Source organism: Nesoenas mayeri (assembly GCF_963082525.1).
Source record: "Nesoenas mayeri genome assembly, chromosome: 1".
In the NCBI taxonomy this organism is placed as follows: domain Eukaryota; kingdom Metazoa; phylum Chordata; class Aves; order Columbiformes; family Columbidae; genus Nesoenas; species Nesoenas mayeri.
In genome coordinates this window covers 82316590-82342984 of record NC_137541.1, presented here as the reverse complement: position 1 = coordinate 82342984, position 26395 = coordinate 82316590, and the positions used below count along the sequence as shown (strand labels likewise).

The 26395-nt window shown below is 42.5% G+C and overlaps 1 protein-coding gene across 1 annotated transcript; it reads right to left on the bottom strand.

Annotated features, from left to right (window-relative positions):
* Positions 1-817: 817 nt before the first annotated feature.
* On the bottom strand, positions 818-26047 carry YBX3 (Y-box binding protein 3). The gene is made up of 9 exons (XM_080359216.1): positions 25655-26047; positions 21869-21932; positions 20245-20278; positions 15195-15284; positions 14364-14486; positions 7831-7925; positions 2455-2626; positions 1811-1910; positions 818-1361 (listed from the first exon to the last, which is right to left on the bottom strand). Exons 1-8 carry the CDS (start codon positions 25917-25919, stop codon positions 1845-1847), a joined length of 909 nt encoding a protein of 302 aa, XP_080215342.1. The 5' UTR covers positions 25920-26047; the 3' UTR covers positions 818-1361; positions 1811-1844.
* Between the last annotated feature and the right edge of the window lie 348 nt (positions 26048-26395).

The following is a 26395-nucleotide window of genomic DNA, read 5'->3' as shown; positions in this document are numbered from 1 at the left end:
ACATGAAGTGTTATTTAGTAAAGGCTGGGTCAAGATTGCATAGCTAAGAACAGAAAGAGGTGTTTTAAGGAAACAAATATACTGTCTAATGTTTGGATAACAGCAACCATAAGACAGGAACACGAGAAACGTTAAACTAGAGAATGAAGGACACGAGATAGATGAAGAAACACACCCACATTGAGCAGCTGGAAGTAGACTGATAACACTTGCAACATAACCAAGTTATAGGAACATTAAAAAAACCACATTTGTAAGACCGCTAAGTATGTTGCCTATTACCACAAGACACCACAGGTAGAGAGATTTTTACTGGTTTCAAATAAGAAAAAGGGGAGAAGCTAATAAAACATACTGCCATTATTTGGAACAGAAGCTTAAATAAAGTGGCAGTTACTATGCCCACCATGTCTTTTCAGAGGAGTCTGAAACCTTGTATTCTACTATTTACAGAACACAAAAGCCTAGCAAAACAGATGGGGAAGACGATATCCCAGTAAGGCACTCCAAGTCCCCCAGCCCCTACCACAAGATAGTAACAGAAAAGCCCAACCATCAACACCCTTGGAGCCGGAAGAGCAGAGAGGGCAGTGTAGGTTATAGCTCTGTTGTATAATTTGCAGAAGTTGTCTTGGATTGGAGTAGAACCACCTAATACAGCCACATCGTTGCACATGTGTCATCCAGCATAGTTTTTACTCAAGATAAACCAACACATACTTAAAGAGGCATCTCTCATTTTCACGTATAAAGCTGAAACAGCAAGATTAAAATATGTATTTTAAAAATAAACATGAAGAAACATACTAAAAACTACTTTAATAGTTGAAATCACTTTTATTTGTGAGGAACGTCACCCATGCTGCACAGTTTCAAATAGATCTTATCAAGGAAAGCGGAAGTTTTTCCTCCCCATGTCCTGCACTGAACAGGACTGGCACAGAAAAAAAAAAACCTCATCACACCCGGGAGGTTTAGCACCAGCATCCAATAAAAAAAGCATTTAATTTCAATTTCAGTTCTTTGGTTGGGTTTTTTTTCCCTTTTCAGTTTGATACCAAAGGAAAAATTGAAAAATTCAATACTAGTGAAACAGTGAAATTCTTACCAAAAAAAAAAAAAAAAGACAACACAACAACACACCCCACAGTTGCTGTTGAAAGTAGGGAAGGTTGTTCTTTCTAAATCTCGCTTTCTTTTTTCTCTCTTCATGCATCTATCTCACAGGCGTTCCCTAGATCTCAGCTGCTGGTAAATTTTTTGTCTTTTAAGTTCCAGTGTTTCAGATCTTTGCTTTTGTCATGGTTGATGATTTATTGCTTGTTTCTTTGGTGTTACTTTTCAGTTGTATTTTAGGACACCTGTTGAAGAGCCAAATTTAAAAAAAAAAACAACGCAGTTAACATAAGTTTCATTTTCCCATTGAAGAGGTGAAATGTCAGGTGGAGAGGGAGCTATCATAATAACAGACAGGATAAGCATGACTGGCTTATCCTATCCATAAACTGAGAACACAGTATGTTCCTAAAGCAAAATACTGCTAACTCATAAGCAGATGCTTTTGCTATATAGACCAGATAAACCTTCCTGGAAAGTCAGATTTATAAAGCAAAAATGTACTTTTTTCACAAGTACAGACACAGAGACAGAAAGAAAAGAAAGCAGCAAACTTTCTTCATTTGCCTATACAGCAACCTCAAAAGTTCTCAAATATCTAGCCATACATAGGGGGACGTGGCCAGAGTCCAAACCCTACAAGAGTAGACAATGCTGCTTCAGCTGAAGAACAGGAACTATCTATATTCCTTACCTGAGGATGGTAAAGGTGCCTGGGGAGCCAGACATTACTCCGCACCACTCTGCTCGGTCACCGGAGCATGATTTTCAGCAGGTGTTTCAGTCACTTTTGTCTAAGACACAATAAAACTTTATTATAGGCAAAGACTGACTTCCAGACCCTTCCTGTGTTCAGTGGTAGGGCCAGCATAAGCCACATTTTAAAATAATCAAGGAAGATGAATAATTAGAAAATATTAACTGCAGGAAATACACTAAAGTTGAAGTACTATACAGCAGATTCTGTCAGTAGACAACCTCAAATAGATACAGAATGGGAAAGTCTTTCCTCATTAAGGAAAAATATGTATTTGCAAACAGTCCCCTGAACAACTCTCGTTCAAGCAGTTCAGGAAATGGACCTGGAACTTTCAAATCCATCTCTTATACTACATACAGACTGAAGGTTTGAGGATGCTGAAAAACACAAGTGTTTCTTTCCACTTCAAAAAAAATATTTGTTACACTTTGACTCCAATTAAGAACTATGCAGAAGCTGTCCTATTTAAGAAAAAACTGCTTATTCTCAAAGAAGTTCACAGAGAACAGGCAATGAAACCAGCTACCTTCAACCATCAAAACTCTGTCTCTGCAACATGTTGCCAGAAGCATGCTTACCTCTTTCCCATCCTGAGCCGGAGCATTGGGTGGACGAGGTCGACGCCGGTAGTTGTACGGGCGCCTATACCCACGACGAAGTGGCTGCTGACTCATAGCACTGGCCTCACGATGGTTCTCTTTGTTTTCAGCCTCTCCAGCCACTGGGGCAGGGCGTGGACGTGGGGGCCCTCTGAGGAAGGAAAGGTGTTCGGTATGAGAGAAGCCTGAGAAAGTTACACTACCATAATATTAGCCTAGCAAAAACTTCTCTAACCAAGTACCATCCCATCTGCAAACCATCCCTTTGGCATCAGGCATATAGTTGAAAGGGAAAGACCTGTTGCTTGTCTAACCCAATGCAATCTGAGTGTCTCTTCGCTGTTGAAGGTACATCAGCATATTCTACTGTCTGTCGTACAATAAAGAGGTAGTTAATCCATTTGAATTGCTGGACAGGAGAAGAAACAATTGAGTAGTGGTCATACAGGCTGATTCTGCCAAGTTAGCCTTGGACTAGCTACATACCAGTTCAGCCCTATCCATAATTAATGGTGTAATCCTTGGGAGTTGCATTTCCACCTGTAAACCATTCCTGCATCTCCCCACTTTGCCTTATGTTGCCCTTCTTGACCATATAATGTATCTTGCAAGTTGGACCTCATTAATGCTAACATGTTAATGACATGGGGAGATACCTGGGACTGGTTATTCAAAAGAAGAAAGAGAAGCTTTTTGGCTTGGAACTACAGTATGTGGTCACATCTCAAATGTGTGGATACATGCTACAGTCTACAACTACAATCTACACCTTCCTCAAGGGGGGCAGCAGAGGAGGAGGTACCAATTTCCTCTCTGTGGTGATGAGTGATAGGACATGTAGAAATGGAACAAAGCTGCATCAAGGGAAGTTCAGATAGGACACTAGTAAAAGGTTCTTCACTGAGAGGGGTGGTTGGCCACTGGAACAGGCTCCAAGGTAAGTGGGCACAGCACCAAGCCTGACAGAGTTCAAGGAGCATCTGGATGATGCTCTTAGTCATACAGTTTAGTTTTAGGTAGTTCTGTGAGAAGCAGGGAATTGAACTTAATCCTCATGGGTCCCTTTCAACTCCAGATATACTGGAGTTTTATAAGATACCAAGTCCATGTTCCTGAAATATGCAAGAACATTTCATCCCATTTCCAGGATAAACAAAGTATGTTTATAAACTGTCAAAACCCAGTTGAAAGTCATTACAAGGTCACTGCCTACTATCTAGCTGCCATTAGCTGGCTTAGCTAATCTACAGCTATCCAGGCCCAAAAGCCAGTTTAGCATCTTGAAAGGAATCCAACAGAAAAAGCACAAGTGTCACTGGATTTAGCGCATATAAATGCAAGCAATGCCTACTTGTTAATTCAAACAAAACATTCTGTACTCACAGTGGATAACAGTAAGCTATCATACCTCTTACATGAAAAAAATGCATCAGAAACACAAATTCCCATTAACCATGGGTAAATTATCCAGCCTGTGATTTACCCACATGACCTGCAAAAGCTCAGCTGACTCATTGTTCTTGGTATGGTGCTATTCCTGACTGCTCAATGCTAATTAAGACTTTCAGGAATAAAATTTATTCAGTTCAGATCCCTACAAGCAGTAGCATCAGTATCACCCTGTTTCCCACAATCTCAGATAAGAGAGCCAACTTTAACACAAACATTCACAGATAGAAAAGCTCAAAGTAGAGGTGGAAGGCTTGTGGTTCTAAACCCAGCATCCAGAAGGATGGATCCATTTTGCATGGAACAGGTAGTCATTATATTTAAGGACATTTTTGTTATTCCTGTGAAATTCTGCTTCTTGTTGCGCTTGCACTGTTAATTACCTCTTGCTGATTGTTTTTCAAACATGCATTTGAAAACAACAACAAAAAAGGGGGGGGTAGAAATTACATCCATTTCATAGTTAATCTAAATTCAGTGTTGGAACTTGACCTCTTAAGCCAGTTGTCAGAAAGACAAGATGAAGAGAAACAAGTGAGTGAATGGCTGACTAATACAAGTAAGCTCCTTAAAAGCAGAATCAGAGTAGTCTGGGTTGGAAAGGACCTTTAAGGGTCACCTGGTCCAAAACCCCTGCAATGAGCAGGGACATCTTCAACTAGATCAGGTTGCTCAGAGCCCTGTCCATCCTAACCTTGAATATTTTCAGGGATGGGGCATCTACCACCTCTCTGAGCATGCTCTTCAAGTGTTTCACCACCCTCATGGTAAACAATTTCTTCTACCTAATCTAAATCTATCCTCTTTTAGTTTAAAACCATTACCCCTCATCTTATCACAACAGGCCTGCCAAAAAGGCTGCCCCTGTCTTTCTTATAGGCCCTTGAAAGGCGGCAGTAAGGTCTTCCCAGGAGCCTTCTCCAAGCTGAACAACCCCAACTCTCCCAGCCTGTCCTCATAGCAGAACTGTTCCAGCCCTCTGATCATTTTTGTGCTTCTCCTTTGGACCCTCTCCAACAGGTTCGTGTCTTTCCTGTGCTGAGGGCTCCAGAGCTGGACACAGGACTCCAGGTGGGGTCTCAGCCGAGCAGAGGGGCAGAATCACCTCCCTTGGGCTGCATCAAAAGGAGCATGGCCAGCAAGTCAAGATATAACTTGCCTTCTGGGCTGCAAGCACACATTGCTGGCTCATGTCCAATCTTCCATCCACCAGTACACCCAAATCCTTCTCCACAGGGCTGCTCTCAATCCCTTCATCCCCCAGCCTGTATTGATACCAGCGGATGCCCCAAAACAGGTGCAGGACCTTGCACTTGGTCTTTTGAACCTCAGGAGGTTCACACGGGCCCACTTCTCGAGCTTGTCTAGGCCCCTTTGGATGGCATCCTGTCCCTGCACAACTCAAACCTGCTGAAGGTCGCTGAACCCACTGTCTGTGATTGACGAAGAAATTAAACAGTACTGGTCCCAATACAGAGCCCTGAGGGCCCCCACTTGGCACCTATTTCCATCTGGACATTGATCTGTTGACCACTACCCTCCAGATGTAACCATCCAATCAATTCCTCATCCACCAAACAGTCCACCCATCAAATCCATCTCTCTCCAATTTAGAGAGAAGGATGTTGTGGGGGATTGTGTCACAACGCTTTATGAAGAACACTAGTAATCTAGGATTAAATAAGTCATAAGAAACCAAGAATCTTAATGAGCTTTTCCACTTAAAGGAATTCAGTAAGAAAAAAAGTGAGGCAATATCTCAAAAGGTATGACAGTCAGAGGCTATTTCACACTGATATTTTTAACTGCATCAAATTCTTCAGCTATTGAATTCTTCCCTCATTGTAGAGGCTAGAAACTAGAATGGTGATGTCAGAACTAAGGCTGGAAAATGAAGAAAGCAGTCCTACACTGGCCAGTTTAAGGTATGACTAAACACAGATGACTCAGCAACTTATTCCTCATATCCCACTGGAAAGCATCAGTGCTCACGTGAACTTCAAGGGATCTTTGCTAAGAACAGCCTACTGGGTCTTCAAGTATCCTTTTACACCAGTTCTGTGGATCCCTAGAGAAAGGACAAGGAAACCTATCTCCCAAATAGCCTCCCAGCCTCAAATTGGTTTCAACTAGTGACTTCCCAAGCCATACAGTTTGCCTATTTAGAGATATCACAATGGTGTTCTCTTCCAGTTATTTGAGCAGTATCCCCAAAGCTCATGCAAGCTTTTAATATCACCAACATCCTGTGGCAAAAAGCTCCAGCAATCTGCTGTATGTACAACCCAAGACAGCAGTGTGCTGCTACAGCAAAGGCAAATCTGATCCCAGGCTGCATTCAGGGGCATTACTAGCATAGAGAGATGTGAACATCCCACATAGCACTTATCAGGCCACATCTGGAATACTGTGTCCAGTTCTGGTCCCCATAATTCAAAGAGGAGATGGAAAAACTGGGTACAGCCAAAGGAGGGCCACGATGATCAAAGTGCTGGAGAATCTGCCCTATAAGGAAAGGCTGAGGAAGTTGGGCTTTTTCCCCCCTAGAAAAGACAAGGCTTAGGGGAAAACTCACAGTATTCCAGTACAACTACAAAGACAACAGCAGCTCTCTTTACAAGGAGACACACTGAAAAAACCAAGGTTCAACAGGTACTAGTTCTGTCAGGAGAGGTTTCATCTTGGTATAAGAAAAATTTACAATGACAATAATCATTTACTGGAATAACTTTCCCAGTAATGTAGTAGAGTCCCCACCACTAAAGGCTTCCAAGATGTGACTAGACACGGTGCCAGATAATCTCATGAAGGCTCCCTTTCCCACAGAAGGTTCAGCCAGCTAACTTTTTGAGGTCCCTTCCACCCTGTGCTGTTCTGTAGTTCTATGAACCTCACTTCATTTTTCAACATGCATCCCACTTCCTTCATTTGAAGGCTCTTCATAGCATATTCTTTCATAAGAAGTAAAGAAATAGTTTAATCCATCCTTTCCACACCACTCAATATTCTGTGGACCTCTATAATCTGTCTTCATTTGTCTCCTCTCCCAGCCTCAAAGCCTGCAGGCACTTCCACTCTTCACACATTTTTCTCATTCAATCATTTTGACGAGTCTTCTCTTACTATTCTGGAAACCCTTTAATCTCCTTAGCACCCCCTTTCTCCAGAAGTTCCAGCAAGAGTAACTGATACTTCTATTTTATTACCTTCTCCTTTAGGAACCCTCAAGGAGCCTAAATTTTAAGTCTTGACTGACAGCAGTATCCTCCACTAGCACAAGATATTACAAGGTAACTAATGCTGCTACATAATCTAACACCCTGTAAGAGACAGGACACCACTTTTTCCTGAACAGTAGGCTTTCCTTAGTACCTAAAAGTAGTATCACCGCATAGAACCAAGCCTGAGTGATGCACAGGATTGAGCTGGATGCAAACAGACTACTAATCCAGTGCTTAGGTGCAAACTACTCTTTTCAGGCCACAAGAAGAGTTACAAAGCACACCCTGCCTCTGTAGATAGTAGATCTAGCTGCTCCAGATCAAGTGGGATGTGGATTCATTACTTGTCCTCAAAAGCATAAGACCTTCAGCCAAGAAAATACAGACCTTCCAACTCACTTCAATATGCTGCTCCATTGTGACAACTAACAGGATACAAAGAGTTCTTTGCCCTTTCTTGACCTATTCCTAGTTCTGAGCAATTATAATCACATTAAACAACTTAGGTAGATGCTTCCTTATTCCTGTGGCTCACCTTTCTCCTAGTAACTAAAATGCTTCTTACTGTCACAAACATTTACATGCACATTAATAACCAGAGAATACAGCTTCTTGCTTCTAATGAAGCCTGTATAGATCACAAAAGCATCCACGTGTAATGACAAGCAACGGAAATAGTACAAACCTGCGATAGCGGGGACGATAGGTAGGATTCCTTTGGACTTGTTGATGAATTTGTCCTCCTTCTGTGACCCCATCCTTGATTTCTCCCTCACCACCCTATAACCAAAAGAAAAAAAGACCGAGTCTAAAGACAAAGTGTTATCTTATTTCATGGGCAGTATATTAACTATAAGGCCCAATAATCTGAACAGAAGTTCAAAACCAGTACACCTGCACAGACACACCAGCACACCAGGTAAAGAAACACACTCGGAAGGCTTTAACTTGGGCAAAGGTTAAGAGTGGGACAGCACAGGAGCCAACAGTGCTGCTCTTGTTCCTCACAAGTAACAGACCAAGAAGCCACCTGATGATGCCTCCTCCCTGTCTGCCAAGAAAGGCAGAGAACCTGACAGTTCACTGTGATGCATACAAAAATATATTTCAAGACAGAACATTGCACTGTAAAGGGTAAATGCATTATGAAAAGGCAGCTATTGATCAGGACACTTCTCAATTTGGAAAACTAACTGAAACTTTCCAGAGACCACTTTCTGGCCTCATTGTACACAAAGCCCCATTCCACAGAGAACCCTCACCAAAACATCAAGAAGTTTAAGACAAAAGAACTGTACTACATCATGTCAAATACTCTTCTACACCCTCACCATTTTCAGCCTTTCAGAGATGCAGTGATTATCTCTCCTCTTCAGTTGTTAACTGATATAGTTGTAGTTGAGGTTCATTTTGTTGGTGGTGGTGGTTTCCCTAGTTTGTTGTCTGGTATTTTTATTTTGCTCCTTAAGTGCCAGCCATCAGTAATATCTGTTTTATAAGGTACATTATTTACTGTTCCCAATACACTACTCTTCCCCTCAAAAAAAAGAAGGGAGTTTAACAACAGGAGATGGACTTTTGTTTCTAGATCTTCTGGATCTGATCCAGCAGGAAACAAAAACTATTGCTTCTTGACAGCCTTCAACAGTCTACACCAAGTCTGAGAGGTCTCCTTCCAATTCCACACAGCTATTTTAACCACCACCATCATATTTCACTCTCTTTTCAACTGGCAACTCCAGGTACCTGCATGGACAGTGAACTTTTCCTTAGCTAAGGTAACATGACGACTGGCATTTAGAAAGGCTGGAGTGTTGCAGATTGTAACAAGAATCTTAGGGAATTAAATGAACCTCAGTGACCAACCTGGACAATCTTCTCTCACCACAGTGAAGTACCCTCCAGATGCATTAATAATTTCAAGCACTTTTTGTAGCTTTCCAGGTTTCCAAAAAGCACAGAGACATAGCCTAAAGGCAAATAGAATATTTCACATGCTGAAATAGCTATACCAGCTATTCCTAACAACATGACAGGATCAGCTGCTGAGGTGAGAGAAATCAGAATTAAAAAAACTCACAATAAATAACAATCCATTACAGTGTCTCATACACAAGACTGATTAGGATAACTAAATATAAAAAGGAACTCCCACTAAGTAGATAGTGATAACAGGCAGCATCTGACAGCAGTTGAGAAATACTTGACAGACTCAAAACCTGAAAGGGTAAACTTTGAGTTTGGCAGCATTATGCTACTTATACCTACTTTGTCATATCAATCTGTCCTGTTTGTATCAAGATGCTTTGTACTCCATAACTTCACAGTTTAATAACCTGTGAGGGCTGGCCAGAAGTGTCTCAGACAGTAAGGTGAGAAACAGTGCTGCCAGTATTGCGTGTGGCAATACTGATTCAGAGGTCTTGGGATTTGCCTTTTCTGAATCAATGACCTTATACTGCTTCTGCTCTCACTTTCTTCCTCATGTAAAGACTGGCAAAGCACAGAAACAGGAGAAGAGAGCAGCAATATATGATCAGAAGAGAGAACACAAAACTAAACCAATTCTAAACATGTTCCAGCATAATCACCATTTCTCTTCTCCAGGATTTCCAAGCAACCACATGTTAAATCAGTACTCAGTTCTAGCACTGCAATGCCAGAAACACAGAACCACAGAGGCCTAGTAGGTCTTGTCTAAAGGACAATGTGCCAGAAGCCAACAATGCATCAAAAAACCTAATTTTAGGGAAGGGCACACAATATTTTCACCAGCCAAAGCTCTTCTATAGCACTTGACAATCAGCATCACATTCACAGACCTTTAAAAGGCAATATTGAATTTCTAACTGTTTTTAGCAGCACAGCCCAAGTCCACTCACTCCTCCCTGCAGAGGGCTACATTAGAATCTCAGATAAAATACTATCTCCTTTAGTGATGGAAAGAATGACTAAACCTGACACAGACATTTTCCTATTCATCTTGAACTGAATGTTGCTATGTCAGTATTTTTAATGGGTTTGGCTTAAACAATCAGTTAAAAACAGAATAGCAAAGTAAATGAATTGCTTTGCCCAGAAGTCCTGATAGTTTCCTGCATCTTCTATAGTATCACAAAAATTCAATTAACACATTACACTAGTACCACTGCCAATTGTTTGATATATAGGTCTATTTGCTGTATGTGAAGTATGGTTTCAGAATAAAACAATTACACTGTCAGAAGTCACTGAAACAGATGGAATTGGACCAGAAAACAGAAGCTGAGCTTTGAGGTCTTGTTTTACTATACTCAAAGTATATTAGGTTCATTTATTAGGAAAGCTTCATACCTTGTCTAGCACACACATGATCTTGTTCACTCAATTTCTTCCACAGGAACCTTTGAACTCAGTGTAATACCTTCTAAGGAAACATTAGGTCATCCTGAAAGACAAGTGAATGAAGCCAGCCTGCCACACTCTACATTTTCCTCTGAAGGAGACCAATATAGGCAAGCAGGCAGGCTGTGATTCCCCACGAAGATCTCACACAGATTTCTCTGACCATAAAAAGCTACAAAAATCTTATTGCCATTCCTCAAAGGAAAGTTTTGTAAGAACAAAAGAAGAAGAAATGAGGGAGAGCAGATGAGTAAAAAGCTCATTGCAGTTACAGTTAATGCTTACATCTCTGCAGATCAGTCTCTAGCTTTTGTATAATACTACTCATATTTTCAGGTCTTCTCTCTATGAGAAATAGTGTCAACCCATAAAACAGTTCTCCAAACTATTTCACTTGTTTTCTGACTCACTGGTATAGAGACTTTTATTAGTAATACACACTGTATTTAGATAAGACATCATTGGTTCTCAAGGTTATTCCATGATTCATTGTCTGTTATGACTTCCTGACTACAGCTCCACACCATGTTTATGTTGTCACAGACAGTTTAGCCACAACCACAGCCTCTTTTCTGTAGTGGATACAATTACAAAATTTCTGATATGAACAAGTATAATACTTCTGTTTTCCACAGGACTATCCATGCAGTCCAGACACAGTTCCACTGGAGCTGGTTAAATACCTCAGATTCTTCAAGGTCCTCTTTTCTCTGGAGAAATTCACACAAAACCAGACCCAGTATATAACAGTGCATACATATTTGAGCTAGCATGTCAAAGCACAGCATTTTTCTTTTGCTTACAACCATGCTAGTGAGAGAAAAAAACCAAAACAACACAACTTCTGGCGCACTGCAAGGTTGGACTGGATTTGCTAACCAATATCAACTAGGTGGCTAGAAACCTAGAAGGTTTCAAGAACTTCATGTCAGAAGTCACCTCAACATTTTTTTTTTTCAGTAAATACAGGATTGATTATGTGGGCAGCTGAGCTCTGGGAAAACCTTTCACCTCTGCAGCCTAGTAGATCTTTAAGCATAGCGGGCCTGGGTACACTGAAACCTTCTCCTTCAGCTGTGCAGCAGGACTTGCCTGAAGCTGAGTAAATATCCTTTCAGCAAGCACTGCCCAAGAGTGCCATACTGTCAGTAACTCAAATGTGTCTCAGCAATATCCTTCAGGAGATTTTGCAGGAAACAATGCGTCAGGTAGAGAGGCCCAGCCTTTAATGCACCTGCTAACAGGACCATACAGAATAGCGCATTCATACTGTTACGGCTCGCAGACACTGCTACCTTTCTTACCCCTTTACACACATGGGAATGGAAGAGGAAAGAGGAAACCTTGTTAAAGGATAAGAATAGTAGAAAGAAGCATTTTTCTAGACACAGTACATGTGCAGTTTCAATGTGAACAATGTTAACTGATACAACTGAAAAGTTTCAAAAAGGAAATACTGATAGCATCACATGAGGATGTACTCTACTCTCTGTTGGTCTATCAAAGCAAGCACACAGGGGATGATGAGAATATTTGGACAAGTTTCAGTGGTTTCACTGACCTACACTAGGACTTCAGGGACAGTCCCTGCACAGCCCTTCGCAGTTGCTGCCAAAGACAGCAACTTCAAGTGGAGCTTTGACTCATTCAGGCAACTGACAGATGAGTGTTTAAGAAGGCCCAGCAGAACTGGTTGCACCTCAGACTAGCTCAGAACACAAGAAGGGTCCACTACAACATGCAGGAAGTTGAGCAAGCATAACAGACATCAGCTTTGGCCACACAAGGAACTCCTGACTGAGCTCAAACATTAAAAGGAAATACCACTTATACCTTACACACACACACACACATCTGAGACTATACAGGATACATTCAACAGCACTGCAGGAGCCAGCTAATGTCACTGCCTGACCAGTATCATCTTTACAAGCTCACAGCAATCACAGTTTACCTTGCTACCCATTAGAGTGGCATGCTAAGGGAAGGGTATTATAAGATCATAATCCTTGAATGAAACAGAATTTACTCTTAATTTCTACAGATGATACCAAATGCAGAGGAGCACTCAATGGATTGATGGGCAGGCCTGACATTCAGAGGATACTCAAAAAGCTAAAGAAAAGGATCAACAAACCTCATGAGCAACAGGAAACAATGAACACCAGGTTAACAACTTCTTGCAAATCATCATTTGCAAATTTTGAAAGCTGTAATTCTTCCAGAGTCAATGATACCAGAGAAAGAGCAGTACATTTTTGGCTATGAAATGAGAGATGTCTTCACAGGACATTAGGCACCAGTCACACAACAACTAAGGTCTAGTACCCACACCAAAACAGTCTGGGGACTCATATATAATGAAGCCAAAAGAGAACAGTGTGATGTCAGAATTTGTTCCCCTTGAATCCCAGCACTTGATGTACACAAGTGGGTTATAGTGTCACATGCAAAACAGATTTTTAGCTGCGTGAGTTTGCATTAGACACCCAAGACATCGTGTCCCAGTGCAAGTATTCCAAGACCACATGTTCCCCATGTGCAAGATGTGTCTCGCATTATCCTTCTCCAGGCAAAAAGAAACAGCTGCTTTCCATACTCAGCAGTACACAGGGTTGGCTAAGCCTTGATATATGTGCTTATTTAAAATTTGAAGCAACTCCAAGACAACACCACTACCACCAACTAAAGCATTCACTCCCAATATAGTTCAGGAAGATTTTAACCTCAGGAGAGCAAAAGGTAACAACAGAACCAATACTGGAACATACTCCCTAGTATCCTACTTCTCTGCTGCTTGGCATGTGAGCTGAAGCTACAAACTGTATTGCCAGAAAAACAAAGACATATGCAGTAATAAATATTTAGTTACCAGCACCAACTTCCAGCAGCCTCCAAGGGACTAAGAAAGAACACCCTTCATGTATTTAAGGCTCAGTGGTGCCTAGCTGTATTACAGAGAAAACCTCATGACAGCTAGGCTTTAAGGAAGGATTTGACAACACCCAGTTTGCCCCCATGCTGTCAACTCTGTAGAACAAAATGAGAATAGTTATGTTGCTTGGGTAGACTTCCACCCAGGGCTCTCATACTAGATCATTCAACACATTTCTGCAAGTGATGATCACAAAGTCAGCTATAAAAGAAAAGATAATCAAGCCTGGTATATGTTCCAGTTTGTTGGATCATTCCAGGCACAAGCATGATATGAATAGGAATAGAAACTGCTAGAACTACATCCACATACCTCATACTTCTCCCTGTGCAAAAACTTGCAGATACTATAAGTGGTACACAGCTAGTGTAAAGAAAAAAATCCATTATCTTTACATTGTACTGCTGTAGGCAGAGGGCTATGAAGGGACAATACATGGAGGTTTCAACTAGCTGGTCAAACTACTACCATGCCATGCAAAAATATGAGCTTCTAAACAAATCTGGTCTTCCAAGTAAGCCTTCCAAAGGGTTGTTATACTACTTAGAGTAATATAAATACTTCCCCTTGCTTCAGGTAAAGGGCATGGTGAACCACTTAGGCATCTCAATCCTTTGTGTTCATTCTTCAAGTCGGTAACTTTACCACCCAAAGAGATGCTTTTAGCACAATTATAGAAAGACAGGACATGGAAAGGTCTACAGAACATCCAATAATAGAAAATATCAGTATCAACATCAATGATGTGCTGGAGGAACCCAGAATATATCTGAAGAACACTCACAACTTAGCATTTGACAGTTTACTATATGCCAGTGCTAAACCTGCAGTTCTCTCACAAAAAGATCAGAAGACTGCTGAGGAGATAGGACGACTACCACTAAGGAAATTAAACTTACACTTCGAGGAGGTCCACGGCGTCGGCCAAAATAGCCACGTCGATAGCGGCGTCGGTCTGCAGCATAGCGGCTGCCTTCTACAGGAACTCCATCTGGACCAGTGACATTAGCTGCTTCTGCACCCTGGAAGGCCAAAAGAGAGTAAGCCAGGGTGGTACAAGAAAAGAACAACCCATTACAGGGAGAATGGAAAAAGACAAAACAGAAAAGCAGCTTGTTCGCATCAGTTCCAAGCTACAGAGATTCCTTCCTCCCAAGCAGTGCAAAAGCAGCTCTGTTACTCTCAACCCTGTAACACAAGAGTTACAAAGTAATGATCATAAGGTAAGACCCTATCCACCAGCCTGAGTTCAGAAGAAAAAGGTAATAACTGATTAAGGAAAAAAATAAAAACCCACACACACAAAAAAAAAAAAAAAAAAAATCAAAAAAGCTCAGAAAACTCAAAATTTGAGAAAGTACAAGTGCAAAAAACTTGAAGGGTCTTACAGTTAAGCTACCAGACTCCCATGAAAAATTTTTCAGGGCAATATATGCATCAGTTAATGCTTACTAGGCAGACTGCCAATTTCAAATAGTCTACCAAGTAAAAATTACCAATTCTAAAAGCACTAGGATGATACCTATCTAGAAATACTTCTTAATGAAGCCTTAAAAAAAAAAAAACACACACAGATCTTCCACAGAAAAGCTACAGGAATGCCATCCACCTCAGCAATGAACATATACAAAAAAAAAAACAAAAACCCACACAGCTAAGGCTGTGTTACTTCCCACTAGAGTGGTGTTAACTCTCTTGAACCACATCCCTAATCTCCATACATCTCTCACCTTCTCTCCCTCAACCACATCAAATTCTACAGTCTCTCCATCACCAACACTGCGCAGGTACTTCCGTGGGTTGTTTTTCTTTATCGCCGTCTTTAAAGAAAGAGTAAAAAAAAAATTATTAGTTCATCTTATACATTCATAGCCCTGTCACTGAGGTAAGGACAGTATTCCTCTGCTACAATCCCAACTCTCCATACCAGATCAGTCACCATACCAACATATTTCAAATATACAGATGTCTCTTTTATTCCACAGGCCCACCAATAGAGTCAAGGTTTACTTCTTTCTCAAACTCTTAAGTTTATGAATCAGTTGTTGCTACGTGAATGCCTGTCAAGCCTACTAAATATCCAGATCATTACATATTTCTGTAATAACAGAGTTCACATGAAGTGTTTGATCTCCTGAAAGATGTACCAAGGCAGCTCCAGCACCAAGTGTGACCCATGCCTTCACAGTCATCAAGTAGACCTGTAGACTATCTACAGAGAACTTAAGACCAGAAGCAATTTTGTAGAAGATGATGTTAACTATAGAGGTACCATGGCAACTCATAGTAACCAGATACTAATTAATAGAACTCTGGTGTAACAAATAAGTGTTTTATCTAAGCACTGTAAGGGAGACTCCCCAAAATTAGGCAAGTCCCTAAGGAACACAGGAATGGTACCAGAATAGATAATCAGTCTTAGTCCAAGACAGATACCCCAAAATACTATTAACACCATGGCTTTGGATCCAAACTGGTTGAAAGCCTCCTCAGACACAGAAGAACACTCAAACCTCCACCAGCCATTTTCAGCCTGGCAGCTACAGGTGCCTTTTTCCCTGTGGAGTATTTCTAGAATTCTGCAAAAGGCAGTTAGCAAGACAAGCTTACTATCTGTTCATTACTTAAGGGTTACCAAACTGCAAGAGGCTAGGGAAGAAGGTGGGGAGGTGGGGGCAGGAAACCACACCACCACACAAAATCAAAACAAAAACATTGTAAAAGCCAATCTAGCAGCCAGCTTTTTACAGAAGTTCTCCTCTTAAAAGTTTTCTGATATGGGCATTTTTTGTAAGCATGAAGAAGGCAGGTGCAGATCCAGTGGAGAAAAGCACATATGGAAATACAAGGCACAAATCTGGCTTAAGAAATGTCATACAGGGCAGTGGAAGAAAAGCAGAATGAAGATCAGTAGAGTTGTTGCCCATGCATGGCAGCTACAGCCATTCAGTCCACAATAGCTCAAAAATATTTCCCACTGAACAAAAAGTTCTAATCAGTTTAAAGTTGAGCTTGACCAGTTTAGGGAAAGTATTCTTATTGTTGCCAACTAGAGTCCCCTTTGCATTTTAGGTAATAGGTTAGCATGTTCTTTTAGCCCTGCATCTAGCCACAACTTTCCCTGTACCGTGCAGTGTCCCTGAAGGGCTTTGGGAAGAATGCAAGAGTGTAAATATTATTGTTACCAGAAAAAAAAAAAACCAACCCAAGAAGGGGTTTTTTTGTGTTGTAGGCTGGTTTTTTTTGTTTGTTTTTGTTGGGGTTTTTTTGTTTTGTTTTGGTGGTTTTTTGTGTGTGTGTGTGTGGTGTGTTCTATTGTTATTGTTATTTGTTTTTTTTTTTTTTTTTTTTTTATACAGGAAGAGAATTAGCTGCTCAAGTGAATTCTTTTGGGAATTACTTCACAAAGCAGAGACTCTCACCATCAACTGAGACAGCTTTGTTGGCTTTCTGCTGACCTATTGGCATAACTACCCCATTTCTAAAATCAGGTAGAAGGTGTTTGCTTTTCCATAAATGTTATATTCTAATACTAAAAATCATTATTTTCACTGCAGATTTAGGGTTTAATTCTTTCACCACCACTTGTACTGACACAACTAAAATTCACAATACTTGTGTTCTGCATGTGACAGATATGTCAACAAGCTGTATTTTAAACTCCTTCCCCTTCCTTGTAAGTACAGAGAAAGGACTGCCAGATTTCTTTTCAGAGGGTGTTCTTAAGATTGATAAAGCTCCTCAAACATCCTCCAAGAAGTGTAAAGGAAGATAAATTGAATAGTTCCAGTTTTAGGGACAGAAACTTCAAAATTCAGATTCGCAAGTGAATAACCTGCCAATAGGAGATAGAGGCTGCCACACAGTAGGCTGGGGTTCATCTTGTAAAGGCAACCAGGAACAATTTTCAGTAAATCCTAAAATTCAGAGCAGAAACTATACAGCTATACTATTATACTTACTACTTCGGCTGCAACAGTAGCAGTAAACAGTGCTGAAACAAACCACTAACAAGCTTAAGCTCCAAGCTTGATGGAAAGACTTTTATTCCATATATCCAGAGCAGAGAGAGTACTATTCTCCCTGTTACTATTCACCAACATCCTGCAGTCTCTAGCTTCTTTGATTAAAAAGACAGATGTTTTCTGTTAACACAGACAGCACTCAACAATTAAGACAAAGCCTTTCCTTTCCAAAGGGGACACTGATGAACAAGACAGCTATAAGAGTCTTCAGAGCTAATTCAGTGTTTTGTTTGGAAAAGTTCTTTGCATAACTTCATGATATCACCACATCATGTGCACATTCAGTATTGTCACAGCAATAGCCAAAATTTGTTATACCAATTACCAGCATACGTACATGAGGCTATGCACAGTGAAGAAAAAGACATGTGCAGAAGAACTTAACTCCTCTTCTCTGCTTATTAATTCAAATTATGCCTAATTAAATTGGCCTTCTCTGGCTACTGACACTTTTAATGGTGCTAAACAGAAAGACCCTCCTCCCCCTCAGACACACTCCACCCAACAAGGCAGATCGATCCCTTTTGCTCACACCACCTCCAAGTAACAATGCCCTAGATAGTACCCAGTGTGAAGTAACTGGACAAGGATGCAAGCAAGATGAGGCAGGTGAAGAATTGCCCTTCCCCAAAACACTGTTTGGGTTCCCTGCAAGCAAGACAAAGGGTTAACTCAAAGCAAGTCATGCATGCCCTAAAGAGAAAAGCATTTTAATCTGTACTAGGTTTATAAATAGCATCCAATAGCTAGACACCAAGCATTAACCCCTGTTCCAATCATGAGATCGGACTGTTCCCTCCCCACTGCGGATGTGTGCCAGGGAGGAGGCTGTATCTATTCAACTAGGTCAGCCTTATTCTGAAGGGATTAGGCATGTAATCCAACCCCTCCAGGATGGCACGAGGAGTGGGGGCAGAACCAGCACTAACCATGGAGAGGGAGCTCACAGCAGGATGTTTGCTTACATGATCAATTTGCCTCCCTTGTGGGCAGGCCCCATCCGCTGGCCCTGCCGAACCAAAAGCTCAGGCAGAAGCTCCAGCCAGAAAGCCACGGGCTCTCGTAGCGAGCACGTTGCATACAGGAACAGCTCAAGATGCAAGAGCTGAGGAACACCTGATGGCAGTCAACCCAGACCAGAGCTGGAAGCATCTACTTTGCCATGCACAGTCCAACAACAGGGTTAATCAGATGCAAGCTTGTACATGAAGTGGTGTTTCTGAAACATCAAGTTCCAAACACAAACACTAGTTTACATTTAGGTGAAGGACACTAAACCACACAGACAATACTAGCTTGCTTCACTGTTTAGATCTCTGCATGCAGCAATCCCAAGCAGAATAACAACCGATCCATGTTATTTCTATCATCAGCATGACAACCATTTTCCAAGATAACTTCTCACACATCTCAGGGACACCTCATTTGTCTTCAAGGTAGTTGTACAGTGCTGCCTTATCCAGAACACGTTTCTACTACTACAACTCTTACAACCTTTCTCTGGACTCACTCCCATCAGCCCACCGATGCAGCATCTGTATCAGTATGCACACAGCACATGGTCATTAAGGAGGTTGATCATTAGAAATTGGTACACACATCGCAAGCTCTCACTCCCAGTCCACCAGCTGAACTGGTAATATGTACAGCACACATTTCCTGACGTCTCCATTCATTACAGGCACTGGACTTACTCCCTCCCAGCTTCATCTGTATTAGGGGTAATGGGTCTACAGTCCTTGACCCAGAGAAACAGCTATCACAGGCTATTTAGTCATGAGGCCACAAAAAGTAAGATGACTATTGATGTTGACCACCATGTTTAACATAACTGCATATGCACATCTCATCCTCTGTGACCAACTCTGAGTGCAAGCTTCCCAGTTACATTTGATGGAAATACTGCTACTTATGCCACAGAGAAAGCTCATGTTTTTAAGAATCACACGAGCCTGCAGACATTTCACGTGGGACAAGCTCCAAGGGTAGTATTTCATTTTCTAGTGAAGAAAAAGTTTCAGATTATGCAAAACCAGATCTAAGCCAACTAATCCGTTTATATCAGCACAGAGACAACATCCTCTATATTTCTATTAGTTGCCTGTGACCTGATAAATCATAGTATAAACTTAGAACAGCCTAGTGACAGTTCAATGAAAGTTAGCCAATGACAAGCCACTGGGCTACCTCCCTCTGCTTGGGCACACTTGGCACACAACCTTTCTCCTCCTCTAGTAAGACAGCAGCTGCCTCATGCAGCAACAGCTGATGGCAATCCAGGCTGGTCAAGAGCCAGACCAGATCACTTTCTCTCCAATACCAGGGAGGGCAGACAGAACAGACCTGCAAATGAAGAGGGTAGGAAGAAACAGAAGACACAAGGAACACGAGGAAATGGGGCAGGAAGGGCAGACAATAAGCAGCAAGGTATTGACAAAGCAGACTCGTCATCTCCCCAGGGAAGGGACAACCACACAAAACAATAACATCAAAAAAACCCAAAAACCTTTAGTGTTCAAATCAGAGCAGACAAAAGAAAAACATGAAGGGTTATAACACCTACTCTTTCATTTATAACTCCAGCGAGAACAAAAACAAACCCTAATATTCATTCCTGAAAATTTCAACATACAAGTCCATTCAAGGTATTTATGGTAAACACTCTAAGAAGCCAGGACAAGGCTGGGTGACTGCGGAAGCTGTATTAGAAACCTATTGTAGCGTACATCTTGAAGTACAACTACTGCTGTCTTACCTGATGAACAAACACATCTTCTTTGGTATCGTTTCTGTGAAAAGAAAGTAAGAAGTCATAAGGGTTTAGATTAAGAGACTTAAATAGAAATCCTTGACTTCACAACCGAAACCATCCTTCCTCCAGCCTGTAGTACATCCTCTAGATTCCATACATTCTGTGTAAGTCTATGCTACCAAAACCCTATTCTGAATTTCCAGGGTCATATGCTCCACAGCAGAAAGGACTCCCCACCCTTCAAAAGAGTGAGGGGATAGAGGAGGTTTTCTGTAATCTTCTGGCAAATGTTCAACATTATGTTTTGACACAGGGAAGAGTTAATGACAGGACTGCTCACCTTTCACAATTCCACCCCCCGAAAAACCTTCCACAGGGCCTGCAACCTGAGCTGTTATCCCAGAGGTCAAACCCTATCAACAGGACTGGCCACAGCTGTTAACAGAGCTCTCCTTTCAGTGAAACTCAAAGCAACCATGCACGAGAGGTGTTAGGAGAGTCCCCTGGAAGGGGACCCAGACACAAACATGGGGTTGTCTAGATTAGGCCAGCTGGTTCAGGCTTCCACATCCAAAACATGAAGACAGGTTTGAGACCTTGATTCTGTGTTCCCATGAAACAGAAACAGCCTAGACCCCACTATCTGTTCACTCAATTTCTTCTCAACAGAGGAAACAGGTGGGTCAAAGAGTTTGTGACTCTGATGCATAATCCAAAACTTGTGACACTGAACTCAAGTAACAGTAGACTTCAGTTCAGCAAGATAGCTAACAAATTACTACACCATATCTAGCTGAAGGCTCACACATAAATTGCTATGAAACACTAAGAGTACTTCCTAATTCCAGCTTTTCTTCTAAGCTTACATAACACTGGATAGTAGATTCCAGAGACTGGGATTAATACTGTACCAGAACTGGCTTCAGATCCATGAAATGAGGCTCTTTTACCTCTTTCTACAGTGTCCAACTTGCCCAATTCTACCTGCTGTATAACAGCTCAAAGACTTGCAGGACAAAATAACTTGCCAGACAAGCATTTACCATGCAGGAGCTTCATTTCTCATAAAACACAAGACATTTAAGCCCCTCAACTCCAAAGATATCCCAGCCTTAAAAGCCAGTTTCCTCCAGTAACTTGGAAGCATGAGTCTTGAGCACCACGAGTATGATTAATATCACTTACAGCTATTTAGCTTATCAATGCCATTCATAGGAGGAAAAAAAAAATACAAAGAGAGAATTTCTGTGAACCCAGGCCTAGAGTATTTTCAGTGAGATACTTTCAGAGAATCTCAGTGTGTATTTACAGTATGTATTTTGACCCATCAGTTAACATTTGATTTTTTTATCCAGAAGTATTTGCCCTCAGTGTGGTATGAGTAAACATGAGAAACAAGTAAGAGATCAACTCTGCAGTGAGTTTCACCCTGTTTTCTCCCCATAAACATAACCTTTGATGGTGGAAAAAGTCCCCTGAGATTACACCAATCATTGGCCCAATCTGCCGATCAACTACATGAACTTGTACTCAGGTCTTTAGGTCTCTGTTGCAATTACTAATACATGGCATATTACTCATACCATGAGTCTTAGTACAGTATATGATAATCGTAATTTAAACATACCTGTTGATAAAGCCATATCCATTCCTGACATTGAACCACTTGACTGTGCCAAGAACTTTGGTGGCTGGAGAGACAAAGGTAAAGAATTTACTCTAATGAAGTACTAGAATGTTAAAAATACTTTTATACCTGCACATGAAGTCACAACCAGACCCATTCTGTTCTCTTAATGCTCAAAGTGTACCTTCATCTCTACTTCAGTCTACACTAAGGCAGTTGCAGATAGCAGTGCTTTAACTTGCTGTTCTTCAGCCAAGAGTTCACCACACAGCATCTAGAATGAAGCCCAGCTCTGTTTTCAGAATTGTCCATCCATCCCTTTTTTATTTCTTATGCCAGAAATTGGCAGCAAAGCTGAAAAATATCACTGTCATTCATCAGTTCTCTTTAGTTTAGTACCTAGATAAGAAACATTGCTGTCTGAAAGTCCTCTCTTTCACTCAGACTTATCCTTCCTTTCTTCCTTGGAAACCAGAACTGCCCACAGCACCAGTATCCAGCACCACACAACTCTCTCAAGCGAGAGGCAGCACACTCATATTTTGGACAAGCTCTTTCTTGCATTATCACTCTAACCAAATGAAATACTGCAAGCTGTTATTCTTTTTATATTCCTACTTCTAGAGATAACCTACGACTTACCAGCTACAAACTGACAAACTTGATGTTCCAAGGCTTCTAGGATCAAGACAAGCTCCTGTCCCACACAACAACAAAAGAGCATCTCACTTAGGAGCCATAGTGCCTTATAAGATCCGGCAAAACCTGTTCCTCCAACATACAGGAACATGTGGGAGGATGGAGGCAGTTCAACCTCTCCTTCCCTCTCAGCAACTGGGTGGAGACCACAAACTTGTACTTTTCAAACTTGTAGGAAAGGGAGAATTCTGGTCTCTAGACTTTAATAGATGTTAATTATTACGCAGCACGACCGTAACTATCTAAGCAATCTACACAGTACTTCTATGAAAAGGGTCTTGTCACCTACAGATGACTGCTTGTTAAAAAAACCTTACATATGTTTGGGGGACAGAGGAGAAATCCAAGAGCCAATTAAAAGTAATACAGTCTAGAGAATCTCCAGTTGAGAAGTTCAAGCCAGTCTGCTCGAGGCAAGAAGAACACAATGCAAACTGTTACCTTCATCTGCTCAACACCTATATTCTTCCCTAAACATCTACTAGGATATGACACAGCTAGACTGACCTTTGGTCTCATGCAGTCTTACCATTCCTATATACCCCTCTGACAAAGAGCAACCTCTTCCTCCTCTCCTGAATACAGAACTACAGCAGGAATGTTTGCCAACAGCAGTTCATTACAATACTCTTGCTGTACACACTATTTCTCTTTGCACTTCTAGAAATGAAGGTTTTCACCTTCTTTAATACATTTTTTTGCAGAAGATGTTCATATTTAGAAGAAGCAAAACAATGTTAAGACTGAGACAGGTATTAGAGGAAAGTGCTCTACCTAATACAGCATCCATTCCCAAGACTTCTTGGTCACAGACATTAAAAAAACTGAAGTTTCACTACCTAGCACTTATTTGGCAACAATGACAGTCTTCAGCATCAACACTTGTAGTTGTGCTTTTAAGTTTAGCTCCATGGGGACATCTCTAGGTACAGACATCTACTGTTACCGCCAAGGCACTGGCTACATGCAAAAGCTCACTTCATGAAGTCAACAGGGGAAGAAAGGGGGTGGGGAGAAAGCAGAGAAACAGGTGCTCATGGTACACACAGGTTTTAGTCTGCTCTTAGAAACAAGGCTAATACCACTGATTCCCCCACTATCATCCTTTCCCTCCCCTGCAAAATTGCTATTTAATCTGTTGGCCCACTTCAATCAGATTAGGATGAGAGTGAGAAGCCTAGGAAGCATGACAAACCCCCCAGAAGAGTCAGAAAGCTGGTGGAAGGAGAAGTAGTCAAAAACTCACTCTACTAATAAAAAGAAATCCACACACAGAGCTTCAGAGCAACATTGCTCATCTTGCACAAGCTGCCAGAGACCAGAGTGAGTCTCCAATATATTCCCTAGGACAGGATACTGAGGACATACCATTCCCTATCCACACTAGTCTTACAGTCTCCCCTAAGCATTACCACAGGTGTAAGAACATAGTCAACAGCATTACCCTGAACATCAGCATGGCCACTGTGCAGCCATTGTTAAGCCTGAGCTGTCATAGCAGGGAGATCAGGAGGAGGACGAGCCCAGAGGAAACTATAACCAGTTTTACTGACAAGTCAGAGGATGTAGTTGATGTGATTACATTCACTCCACCAACAAGGAAAAGCCCACATGTTTCTACAAGACGCTGTACTCTGATGCCATCAGAGGAAACAATCATCAACCACTTATAGCCATCACTAGATATCCTTTTCATTAGTTTTGACAAGGAAAGCCAAAGTTTCCTGTGACCAAAAGAGAAAAGAAAGTTAAGTAACCTTTAACCTTATTCCTAGAAGTCAGTCATTTGGATGCTCCGGGCAAGCATCAGACCTTGCTTCTAATGGGATCTTTGCAAGATAAGACTTAAACTAACATAATTACAAGAAGATAGTTACAGAGACATTTTTGAGGCAGACTTGGATAAGTCAATTTTCAATTAGCATTATCAATGACCACTTTCCTCACAAACCCTTCTGAAAAGCTTGCCTAATAATAAGGCCAGTGTGCAAAAAAACATCACTGTGGTAGTTTTTTCTTGCTAGACCTGGAAAGGCACTTGTGTCTTCACTTCCCCCCCCCCCCCCCCCCCAAAAAATAGGAAGACATGAACAAGATAAAAACATTACCAAAAACAAAGCAAACCATTTAACAGCAAGAAGCAGCCAGATGTAGCAACAGATATGGATGTGCCTTGACTGATTACTGACAAATCAAATAACAGAACATGGGAATAGCATGCAAAATATACCTCTAATTTCTATTTTGCTAGAGTCCATCCAACCTCAGCTCCAGAGAAGTCCTCTATCTGGTTCTGCTACCTACTGCAGTAAGACCTCAGTCTTTCCCTTCAGAACAGAAGATGCTGTCTTTCCTTAGTGAAGTTCATGACTCTAGTACACTAGTAGACAGCTAGCAGCTTTGCCTGACTAACCTCTTAAAGTTAAGCAGTTATAAACAGTAGATCCCTGTTTCCACTTCAGACTGAAGCCCTGTCTGTTTCAACAAGTTGATCCTGTTTAACCACAGTAAACACTAGCTATGCACTGCACTCAAGCAGTGATGGCAACTTCGCATTTCGCTTGCATTTTTATCGCTAAAATAGAAACTTTAAAACCCCAATACACTAATCCTAGATGCATTATTAAACCTGTATTCTTTATAGATAGAAAAGCTGCACAAAGAAGAAGAAGACCTTAAAATTAAACGGGAGCACACGCGGTTTACGAGGAACCCCCTCCAAGGGGGATGTCCCCGCAGGGCAGGGAGCCGGCGGCAGGTGCCAGGAAGCCCGTTCAACATGGCTGTTGACTATCACCGCCCGGCCTCGGAGAAGCACCCGGAGCTGTTCGCGGGCCCAGGCGGGTAGCAAACGTCGCTGCTGCCGCCGCCGCTGCACACAGGTGCTCCCGCCAAACTCCTGAGCTGGCGTCCCAGCCAGGCGCCGCTTGGCTCTCCCCGGCCGCCTCCCGCGATCGCAGCCTGACTCACAGCCGCAGGGGCGGGGAGCCAGGCTGGGCCCCGGGAGGCGGCCATGTGCTGCCCCCCCACCCCGCTCCGTTCCCGCCGCAGGTGCCCCGGGACGGTGGGAGGGGTTCCAGCACTCACCCAGAACTTTCTTCTCCGTCTCAGCCGCGGCGGCTGTTGCGGTGGTGGCGGCGGCGGCAGCAGCAGCAGCACCGGCAGCAGCGCCAGGGGCCGCCTCGCCAGCCGCCGCGCCCGGTGCGGCGCTGCTGACAGGGCTTTTGGGCTTGGCGTCCGGAGCGGCGGGTGACGACGGCACAGGGGCTCCATCCGGGGCGGCGGCTGTCGTGCTGGTGGTAGTAGTGGGGGGCGCCGGGCTGGCGGTGCTGGTCTCCGCCGCCTCGCTCATGGTGCCTGGCGGGCTGTGGGCGGGTGCGCGGCGCTCGGCTGCGGGTTTCCCTCGGGCCCGCGCTGGGTCTTACTGCCCCCAAAATGGCCCCGCCGAAGTTTTAACACAGTCAGCGGGGGCCGGCGCCGGCACTCGCGCCGCCTCATTAGCATTTAAAGGGGCCGCGCCGACATTGAGCGGGCGGCGCGCAGCGGCTGCCCCGTGTTGGAGCGCGTGGGACATGACATGACATGAGAGTGGGTGGGTGGATGCGCTCGGCCGTTCGTGGGTGCGCGTCTGTGAGGATATATACGTGAGCGCGTGTGCACACAGGAGTGTGTGTACGCGCGTGAGGCGTGCACGTGTTTCCTGGGGGGCGGTGTGAAGCTGAGCCCCGCGTGTGCACGCACATCGGTGTCGGTGGATACACACAGGTGTACCCCTACGCACGGGTGCTTAGCTGCGTGTACGGATATATATACACATTAATATGTACG

What these genes read in the sequence shown, in the direction of transcription:
- YBX3 (XM_080359216.1), bottom strand. Translation starts at nt 25,919, where the DNA reads ATGAGCGAGGCGGCGGAGACCAGCACCGCCAGCCCGGCGCCCCCCACT. An exon ending in TATCGTCCCCGCTATCGCAG is followed by an intron (nt 2,627 to 7,830) that starts GTTTGTACTATT and finishes TTCCTTCCTCAG; the next exon opens with AGGGCCCCCACGTCCACGCC. An exon ending in CGGCTCAGGATGGGAAAGAG is followed by an intron (nt 1,911 to 2,454) that starts GTAAGCATGCTT and finishes ATTGTGTCTTAG; the next exon opens with ACAAAAGTGACTGAAACACC.